The sequence below is a fragment of the Vitis riparia genome, chromosome 8 (genome assembly GCF_004353265.1).
Source record: "Vitis riparia cultivar Riparia Gloire de Montpellier isolate 1030 chromosome 8, EGFV_Vit.rip_1.0, whole genome shotgun sequence".
Classification (NCBI taxonomy): Eukaryota; Viridiplantae; Streptophyta; class Magnoliopsida; order Vitales; family Vitaceae; genus Vitis; species Vitis riparia.
This window is the reverse complement of record NC_048438.1, coordinates 1,981,635-1,992,540: the sequence shown is the minus strand read 5'-3', so window position 1 is coordinate 1,992,540 and position 10,906 is coordinate 1,981,635. Positions and strand designations below refer to the sequence as shown.

The following is a 10,906-nucleotide window of genomic DNA, read 5'->3' as shown; positions in this document are numbered from 1 at the left end:
ATTATAAAAGATTTGTCTTCGTACAAATATTATCAATAAATGCATTACAACTTAAAGGCTTATCCCATGATCACCCTCAAGTGGTCCTCAATGAATATCCGCTAAAACTCGATCTACTCATACCCATGCACTTTCCACACTAGTTCATGTCACAAAAGCAAATTTCGCCAAAGCCTTCCTACGCCATTCGAGCACAGTAATTTTAAAATCAAGAACCTGAAAGTTTCAAAAATCACTTTTAAAAGTGATTATTGCATCAACTCTTGATAAGGGCATCTTCCAAAAATTATTAGTATTATTTTTTACCATGGAACATATTAGAACCAATTTTTAATTTAAAAATGGAATTAATCAAAACTTTGCAAGCTAAAATTTTTTTTATCATAATTACTTTGGAAGTCTATTTATCGGTATTTTTCTTTAAAGTATTTTCAATGAAAATGTTTTCTAACTTTTGACAAACGTGTGATTTTCTTTAAAAATAAAAATATTTTTTAAAAATATTATCAGACTCTAAATATGACTGTCCTAAACCACGAAGATATACCAATATGTTTAATAGGAGTTGAAGAAATCATTACCAATTAAAAGCATTCCTATTTACATTTTTTAGCCAAAAAAAATAAAAAATTGATTTTACCATCATCACCACCCTATAATTACCATCACTATCACAACCCTAGCACCATTATCAACCCATATGCACCCAAGCCCGCAATTGATATACACTCAATTGCCTTTACAATTAAGTAATAAACCACCGTACAAAAGTACAAACAATTATACACCCAAAGCCCCCATTCAAACCCAAGGCAACATGGACAAGAAAACCAAGCCTAAAGGCATAGTGGGTTTGTGTTTCTTTGTTTGCCAATCCTTTTTAATATTATGAGAAAAATAGCACAAGTGTTCGAAGTTTAAGCCAACCTTTAAGACCCCTTTTCCTCCTCTCATTTAATATAAAAATTACTGTAAGCCATCTCTGCCTAACGTCACCAATATAATATAAAGTATCTGCACGGTTTCTTGACCAGTTTTCTGTGGATTTTTGCTCCATTTTAATATTCAAATGGACCCAGCTTTCCATGCATTTTTTCACATGCACTTGAGGAGGAGCCGAAACCCTAGTCTCATTGTCCTCGACTCCTTTCACACTTCTTTTGAATTTACTCTTGTGGTCATTTCTTTCTTCTTTTTCCCCATGCAAACCTTTGATCTTATCTCTCTCCCTCTCTCTATGTGTATATAATAAATGTGCTTAGCTCTCTTTTCTATTTCTTTATTGTTTTTTCTTTGCCTCTACTCACTGTTCTCCTCTGTGCTCATCAGCTTGGAAATGCACTAACTTACAGGGTTTTTTTTTAACTTCATCCCATGTACATACAAGAAGAAATTTCTAGAGCTATTATTTAATAATTTATTTTTAAATTGGATTATTTTAGTTTTTTCAAATCTCTTTTAAGTGAGACGTAACTAATTTGGTGCAATATTTTAGTGTTTGCAATTTTTTTTTCTTGGTCAAGATAGAGTGCCATTGAGCATATTTAATAATCTTGTTTGATAGTGAAATTGAAGAATTTTAAAAAGATTTTTTAAAGTAGAAGAAGGTAAAAATAGTGCAGAAATTGGGTTTAATGATAATTTTCATTTCTTTTTTTTTTTTAAATGAAATTACATTTTCATCTCATTTTCAAAATCAAAAGCCTGTGTGGAAGCTCAAGTAGTCACAAATATCCCACATTAATTAACAACCACATTTTTGGATTTATTTTATAAGAATTGTTTTTAATTATTATAAATACCTTGAAGATTAAATGGAATATATTTCTTAATTTTCTATTAACATGAATTATTACATTCTTTGAAGAAATTTTCTCCAAATTTCTTCAAATTCTTTGGGTTGGTTTCAGAAGTCCCATTGATCAACATCCCAAAAATATATAAGAAATTATTTATTTACATAATGTATAGAAGTGACAACTATAGAAATGAATATGAGACTTAGCAAAACTATTTTAGTTCCTTTATGCTATTTAATTTGGCATTGAATAACCCTAGTCCATTTGTGCTACAGGAATATTGTATATATGCATGAATCTGAGCAATGGGCATGTATATAATATTCTAGAGATATGTGATTGGTTTCATGAGTATCCTAGGAGTTAAGTATACACTCTTCCATCTCAAACATCATAAAAAGCAACTTCTAACTCTAGACTACTCATCTAAAACGACTAAGGAGAATCTTTTTCCCTGTGTTTTTCCTTATTTTCTGGTCAAAGATCAGCAGGAATCAAGCTACATGATTGTGAAGCAATAATTTCAGTGTTTTCTTATATAGAGAAGAGCCATCACACTGGTCTATACACAAGACCAGTTATAAAGCACATTGACAAGAAGGATAATTATTGCAAAACTTTCCAAAATATACTTATAAAGTGTAGTTTTACCTAAAGTTGAAAGAGAGGGTGATGTTGTAATTTTATGAAGTAACATTCTCTTATAGGGTCTTTAAATACCTGCAGTACCTCATATACTTCACTGTCCTCACTTGTATTGTCTTCAAATCGGTTTGTGCTTTAAGGGCTTATTGTTTTTTTCCCTTTCAGAGCCATGGAAGATCGAGGGCAAGACCATGGCTTGGAGAGAAATGAACCAGTGAGGTCAAGGTGGACTCCAAAGCCTGAGCAAATAGTCATACTTGAGTCCATCTTCAACAGTGGTATGGTAAATCCTCCCAAAGATGAAACTGTGAGGATAAGAAAATTGCTGGAGCCTTATGGTTCTGTTGGGGATGCAAATGTCTTCTACTGGTTCCAAAACCGAAGATCGAGATCTAGACGTCGGCAGCGCCAGATTCAGGCCAGCCTTGCTGGAGATCGAGGAGCTCAGGCACATGCTGGTGGTGCAATTCACTATCAAAGTAACCTGATGCCGCCTTCTGCTTTTGTTCCGTCTTCATCTTCTTGCCTCGTCGGTTCCTCTTCATCATGCGGTGGTATGAACGATGATGGTGTCGATAATCTCTTTTCATTCTCCGGTCAAGTGGGTCTCCAGGAAATGGAGCACAGCTCTGGTGTAACATCAACCTTGTGCCCTTCAAACACCTCCAATTTGCACTACCAATCTGGTAATTGCATGGCTGAGCTACTACCTTTTTGCTCTTTAATTCCTCTCGTCTTGTTTGGAAATCATGTTTTTTTAGACTAATCTTTGTAATTCCCATGTAATTGGTTTCCTCCACAAGATGCTGGCTTCTCTTTCATGAAGACTATCAACTTTGCTTCCATAGTCTTTTAAGTATTTTCCTATTACTCCAAAATCTTCATCTGCTCAAATATAACTGAGAGAAGTTGTATTCTCCAGCAGTAATTTTTAAAAAGGGTATCCTCAATTCTCCTCCAAACTTGTGTGCATCCACTTCAGTTTCAAGTCTTTTTATGCTTGTTCTAATATTATTCCAAAGTCTTAGCATCAAGTTCAAAGCAAATAAAAAATAAAAAAAACGAAATGTGTTAAATATGAAAGTGCAAAATTAGTGGAAAGCATTGAATTGTTGTGTCAATTAACTTGCTTTTGACTGTTTGATGGATCAGGATGTGTTACGGTGTTCATCAATGGGGTTCCAACTGAGGTTCCAAAGGGATCATTTGACATGAAAGCTATGTTTGGCCAAGATTTCGTGTTGGTCCATTCCTCGGGAGTGCCTGTTCCTTTCAATGAATTTGGCTTCTCAATGCAGAGCTTGCAACATGGTGAAAGCTATTTCCTGGTAAGCATAGCTAGGTAGCAAATAATTGCCCCTTTCAATTCTTGTCCTAAACTTTAGGGCAAGATCCATCATCATGTTCAAATGGGTACCAAAAATTTTGGTTCAATTCTATGCTTTAGATAAACCGTCTGTATTTTTCCTCCTCTATGGATGATTTCTTTTTCTCCTTTTTTTTTTTTGGGGTGTGTTCTTTTTCTTTTTTGAGCTGTGTCTACTTGGATGAAGTTCAATCATTTGGCTCTACTGTAACCATAAAAATTCCTTCCCATGGTCATTTAGTTCACATGGTATTTGGTGACTTCCATCATTGACACTGCACTTTACAGTAATCTCCTGCTTAATCTGGGTGCTGGGGAATTTTTGGAATTCCATGAAGCTCTCTCTCCCCCTTCTCTTTCCCTCTCTCTCCCTCTCCCTCCCTCTCTCTCTCTCTCCCTCTCCCCCTCTTCCTCTCTCTCTATTTATTTACTTGAAAAGAATGGTAGAACATTTTGTTGTACTTAATTACTTCAGGATTCTGAGGTAATCATTCCTTAAAACTGTTTATTTTACTTAATTACTTCAGGATTCTGTGTAAGAGACTCTGATGTTTCTAGTGAGGATCATTGGGTAGATTTCGAAATCTACCAAAAATGCTACTTAGATACATATTAAAATGTTGGTTACAGGTTTCAAGACACATGTAAACAAATATTAAAGCGATGCACCGACCATCAGGAGCTTCCTCTATCTGGGTTCAAGATACTAGAGCCGTATCTATATTCGCTTTCTGCATCGTATATATTCTTTTCCCTAGTTTTGCTCACTTTTCTTGTTTTCCTCCTATCGAGCTGGGTACTACATCTTGATGTTACATTATCTATTTATATATATAGAACCTCCATATCAGAGAAAAAATTATTGTATGGGCTCTTTTGAACCCTAGATATCAATGCAAACCTAAGATCTGTATTGTCTATCCATGAGAATTAGTTGCTATAATCCCAGAAATGGTCCTGATCCTTCAAAATCCAACATGCTTTCAATAGATCTTTTTCTGTACATGGTATTGAGACTAGTGACTGCTGCTTCCAACTATCGGCTTTTCTTGCTAGGGTTGAAGCTCTTTTTATGATTCCAACAGTTAATAATTCGCATGAGTTTCCTTTTAAAAAAAAAACTCAGTTTAAACTTGAATTGGTGTCAATTTTGGCCCACTAGATCAAGGTATTTTTCAGCGAGAGCAACAGATTTGGGAGCAATATTGCTTAGGTTATGCTACATGGATCATTGAATTTGTAGTTTTAGCAGACCCTTTAGGATGTATAAATTGAATTAGTCGCATTTTGACAAATAGTTGACGGTATTCTTATCTTATCCATTAATGTTCAAATCTTAGAAGAGAAAGTATTTATTTTCCTTTCAGTGAAGTTTCACTAGGGGGATTAACCAAGCTCTAGCATTTCAATTTAGTTGCGATGTTGGGTAAACCCTTTTATATTTTGAGTTTAACAATGCAAAAGAAAAATGTTCAAGGCATTCAATTTTTTCTCAAGGAAAGTTAGAATCAATAGTAGTTTCAAAATGAATTCATCTTTTTTTTTTTTTCAATTTTTTTGGGTTTTATGCATCTTTAAGGCAGTGTGACCAATTAATTTCTTTAGTCACTAAGGCTTACAATCTGTATTTCTATTCCAAAATATTCTATAATTAATATGAGAATTTATATGAAAATCCAAAATTCAAGGTCAGTTACTATTTTATCTAGTGAACTGATGAAGATAAGTTCTTACTATGCTTCCAAAAAGAGAATTTTCCCATCATTAAGTTAAGAACAACTCTATTATCTCACAAATGCGAAACAGATAAAGAGAAAGTCATGATCAGTGGAAAAAAATAGAGTATCATGAAGAATGGTTCAGATGCAAATAATCTTCCGAAACTCTTGATCTTCTGCAATGCATTCGAACTATGATGGCTGGGACCAAAAGGTCAGGAAATGGAGAAGAAAGTCCTTGGTGAAGATATCAACAATTTCATGTAATCCTTCATCCTTTCCCTCGCATTTTGGTGATCCAATGAAGCCTTTGTGTTTTCATATTAATTCAAGGGCAATATACATATATAGAATAAATTAGGTTTTATATAGAGGATGAAGAATTTGAAAATATGCAAAATTTTAAATTATTTTATTATATTTTATTTTTCTTGGTATTTCTAAAGTAAAAAAAAAAAAATTAAAATTAATTTTATTTTTCCTTTATAATTCATGTCCTTAGTTGGAGTCAAAAGTAGTAGATCTACCACAACTTGAGAAACACACTAAGTTGTGGGATTAAAGAAAAGAGATGAATGTTAATCAACCCATCTCCCAAAGAAAAAAACAAACAGAAAAGAAAAAGAAAAGAAAAAAAAATGAGAAGAAAAAATAGGACATCCAAGGAAAAGGTAAAAAGAGGCAAAAGTTAATCAACCCATCTCCCAAAGAAAAAAGGGGGAGGGGGATGAAGGACATCTAAAGGAAAAGGACATCTATGTATGTGATCAAGACCCTTGTATGTTTTTGCAAGATGCTTGTGTAACAAAATGAAAGAAAGGGGAATTGTTTCTCAAGTTGCACCCAAGAAATGAATAGGATTTATGCTAAGGAACATACATGACTATATGAGCTGCAAGTACATATGGACAACTTGCCAATGCCACATGACTTATGCAGCAGGGAAAAAGAAGTCCCCATTGTTAGAAATTAAGAACAGACGTAACAAGTGACTTTGAAAATTTTAATATTTGAAGTTGTTCCATCTCACAAAAGAGATGTGACATTTATCTTAAAGGACCCTTGTCCAAAACTTTATGAAGATGTTACTTGAACAAATGCCCAAAGATTTACGATATCAAACATATCTGATTTTTATAAGTAGTTGTATATGTCCTTGGCTGCTTGCCAACCATCTTATACCTGTGGCTTATCCTAACTGTAAAGTTGCGACTCTAGTGCTAAAAGTCCCAACAAACTGGGGCTCATGTCCACAAGAAGCAAAGCTCACCAGTAAGTTTAGATGGCAAACTTAGAGAGTGAATTAAGAAAGATTGATTAATGGTCTTTTTTAGAAAGCGTTTATGGGTGTGTTGGGAAACACTTCGATTGTGAAGATTTTGTTTGAACCTTGAAAAAAACAAAAAGTGATTAATGCTAGGAATCAGGGACCAAAGGTGACCTCTCTTGAAAAAAAATACAGGGGTTTAAAAGTAGAGACACGTTGGGGAGTTTTTTTAGTTGAAATTTTTTTGTAAAGAAAAGAAAGAGATTGGATGAAGAGTTTCTGTGGCAAAGGCAACCCTCAATGGTAGGATTTTAGGAGCCAATTAGAAATATCAAGGGAGAGTTTTGGGAAAGTATTACAATACATATAACAGATGTTTTGGGAAATCTGTGAAAATAATTATACAACTGATTGTGGGAGAAGAATTTAGGACAATTCTACTTTAGTTTGGATTGACAACCACCTACCTAAGTAGGTGGAGGTTGACCACTTTCTGCCTAATAACACCCCCTCACAAGTTATACAAGGCTTCTTGCACCATGAGCTTGGATCAGAGACAATGAAATGGCATTGAGGATAGACCTTTTGTAAAAATCTCAGTCACTTAATCCTGTGTGGGCATACATGAATCTCAATGTCACGTTGCATCACTTTCTCTCTAACAAAGTGGTAGTAAATTTCTATATGCTTTGTATGAGCATGAAAGAAAGGATTGGTGGCAAGCATGGCAACACCAATACGGTCACACCAAATAAAAGCTAGGAGCCTTGGGGAAAGAAAGACCAAGCTCATGCAACGGTGACTGTCCAAGTAAGTTCGGCTATGACATTGGTAAGACTTCGATATTCAGACTCTGTGCTAGAGTGAGAGACCAACTCCATGAAATATTGTGGAGCTTCTATCATCCGGGTCACCTGTGTAAGGCTTTGAGGAAAATAGATGTTTATTAAACAACTTTTCTCAATTAAAACACGAAAGATAAAATATAAACTTATATAGAGACTCTTCTAGCTAGAAAATAGGAACTTTCCTAAAACAAAAAATAGAGACTCCTCTTATTAGAACATAGGAACTTACCTAAAAAATAGAACATGAAGCTAACTAAATACATGAAACTAACTAAATCTAAAAATAAAAATAAATATAAGATTTTATCCTTTTTCCCAAAAATAACAACAATATTCCTAAATTCTCGATACTCCCTCTCAAGTTGGTGCATAGATATCTATCATGCCCAACTTGCTTATTAGATGTTCAAAAACTTATCTTTGAAGTCCCTTAGTTAGGATATCAACTAGTTGTTGTGTAGTTGGAACAAAAGACATGCATATAATACTAGTTTTGAGTTTTTTCTTTATGAAATGTCTATCAATCTCCACATGCTTAGTCCTATTATGTTGAACTAGAATATGTGCACTACTAATTGCAGCTTTATTATCATAATAAAGTTTCAAATGGTAGATTTTTTGTTGTCTTGGCTCTTTTAAGACATGGTTAAGCCACATCATGACTTACAAGCCCCATGTGTCATCGCTCTAAATTCTACCTCTGCACTATTCCTAACTAGCACACTTTGTTTTATACTCCTCTAAGTAACTAAATTTCCTCAGATAAATGTGCAATACCCTAAGGTTAATCTCATATCAATTATTAAACTAGCCCAATCTGTATTCATATATACTTCAACTCCCTACTACTCATTCTTCTTAAAAATAATCTTTTTCTTGGTGTATTCTTTAAGTACCTTAAAAATCTATAAATTGCTTTGAGATGCACTTCAAAAGGTGAATGCATATATTAACTTACCACACTAGCTACAAAGGTAATATCTGGTCAAGTGTGAGATAGGTAAATCAACTTACCAACCAAATTTTGGTACCTTATGGTATCTACCAAAACCCTAGTTTCTACCTTTTTGAGCTTTATATTGGGATCTATAAGGGTATTTGAAGGTCTACAAGCATTCATTCATGTTTCCTTTAGGAGATCAAAATATATTTTCATCATAAAACATTAAAAATTCCCTTATTTGATCGTGTTATCTCCATTCCAAGAAAATATCTCAAGGCTCAAAGATCTATAATTTCAAATTCAATAGCTAGGCACTTCTTCAAATGATTCATCTCAACCATATTATCTCTTATTAGAATAATGTCATCCATATAAACTATTAAAATTGTAACTTTACTTCCTGAAAAGTATTTCAAAAATAGGTTGTGATATGTTTATCCTTAACAAAAGCTTATTTTCTTCACAAAGTAAGTGAACCTCTCAAACCAGGCCCAAAGAGATTGCTTAAAGCCATATAATGACTTTTGTAGTTTATAAACCTTTGAGCCAACCCTTTTATCAAAGTTGAGAGGTAGATCCATGTACACCTCCTCCTTTAGGTCTCCATTAAGGAAGATATTTCTAAGACCTAATTGTAATAGTGGTCAATCCAAATTTGCAGCAATTGATAAAAGAACTTTGAATGAATTTAATTTTGCAATGGGAGAAAAGGTTTCTAAGTATCAATCGTCTCATATGTTTGTGTAAATCCCCTAGCAACAAGGCGCACCTTACACCTTTATAAAGAGTCATCAGAATTATATTTGATAGTAAACACCCACTTGTAGCCAACAGTAGTCTTCCCTTTAGGTAGAGTTACCACTTCTCAATTCTTATTCTTCTCAAGGATTGGACCTTTATTTCCTCAAGAACAACCTCCTTCCACTCTAGAATTTTTAGAGCATCTTGTACATTAATTCTTCAGAATTTCTACACTGGAAAGTTGAGAGGCAAATCCAACCATGGAAGAGGACAAAATCTTATAAGATATGAAACTGGACATAGGATGTTGAGTACAAGACTGAACACCTTTTCAAACTATAATAGGGACATCAAAATTTAATATTGGAAGAAGAACATGGTTTAGATGGAGACTTACCTTTCTCAAGTGGTGAGATTAGATTTGTTCTGGGGATAAATTCATGGCCTTGTTGTAAAGTAGGTTTCTTTATCATTTGAATATGTTTTCTCCTTGAGTAGACACGAAGATCTTGATTGTTGTTACTTGTATTTTTACTGAATTTAGTAGTGTCATGATCTTGATCATGTGTTGGCATTAAGGCAAGCTGTCCAAAAATTTTCAATAGCTAAATCATTTGTTCCCAAAGTTTGTCTACTACCAAGAGACTCACCAAATATGGGTGGCTATTTTTCTATTTTTTCTAGAAATTTTTCTAGGAATTTTCCTAGAGTTTTAGATCACTATTGAACTAATAGTGGCTAGTCTAACTCAAACACCTCACTAGGAATGAAATCTTCACTTTTATTCTCCCCCTAAGGATGATCATGACTAAAATAGGGTATGGTTTCAAAAAGGTAACATTCATTGTGACAAACATTCTTTTGGTATAGGGATTAAAATATTTATACCCTTTTTATGTTAAAGAACATCCAAAACAGATGCATTTGGATGCTCAATGATCAAATTTTCCATAGTTATGATTATAGACATGAATGAATGGAATGTAACAAAAAAATTTCTAAGGTAAATTCATTGAAATATGTGAAGTAGGAAAACACATATTGAAAAAATCAAGAGTTTGATATTTTAAAACCCTAATAGGCATCCTATTGATCAAATAAGTGGCAGTTAAAATAGTTTTAACCCAAAGATATTTAAGAACTTTTGTTGAAAAGATGAGTAATCTAACAACTTATGAAAGATGTCTATTCTTTCTTTCAACCACTCTATTTTGTTGAGGTGTATAAACACAAAAATTTTGATGTGCTATGTCATTTTCCATAAAGTAATTTCTCAACAATTGATTAAAGTATTTTATTTCATTATCAATTCTGAAAATCTGAATATATGTTTGAAATTGTGTTTTGACCATTTTGTGAAAAAAATTTAACACTTATGTTACTTTTGATTTTTCTTTTAGCAAATACACCTAAGAAGTCCTTGTAGAATCATCTATAAAGGTGATAAATCTTCAAATTGATAGATGGTAGTTTTTTCATTCATTTTTTCATTTGTTCATGTATAGAGTATATATAGAGGGTAATCACCATTCTAAGAATGGGAAAGAATGAATCAATGAAAGAATGATATAAGGAAATA

At 33.4% G+C, this 10,906-nt stretch overlaps 1 protein-coding gene across 1 annotated transcript; it reads left to right on the top strand.

The window, feature by feature from the left end:
• The first annotated feature begins 2,564 nt into the window (after window positions 1-2,564).
• Window positions 2,565-4,752, top strand: LOC117921167 (WUSCHEL-related homeobox 11-like). The gene is made up of 3 exons (XM_034838977.1): window positions 2,565-3,130; window positions 3,597-3,772; window positions 4,441-4,752. Exons 1-3 carry the CDS (start codon window positions 2,614-2,616, stop codon window positions 4,456-4,458), a joined length of 711 nt encoding a protein of 236 aa, XP_034694868.1. The 5' UTR covers window positions 2,565-2,613; the 3' UTR covers window positions 4,459-4,752.
• The last annotated feature ends 6,154 nt before the right edge of the window (window positions 4,753-10,906 follow it).

What these genes read in the sequence shown, in the direction of transcription:
- LOC117921167 (XM_034838977.1), top strand. Translation starts at nt 2,614, where the DNA reads ATGGAAGATCGAGGGCAAGACCATGGCTTGGAGAGAAATGAACCAGTG. An exon ending in CAATTTGCACTACCAATCTG is followed by an intron (nt 3,131 to 3,596) that starts GTAATTGCATGG and finishes TTGATGGATCAG; the next exon opens with GATGTGTTACGGTGTTCATC.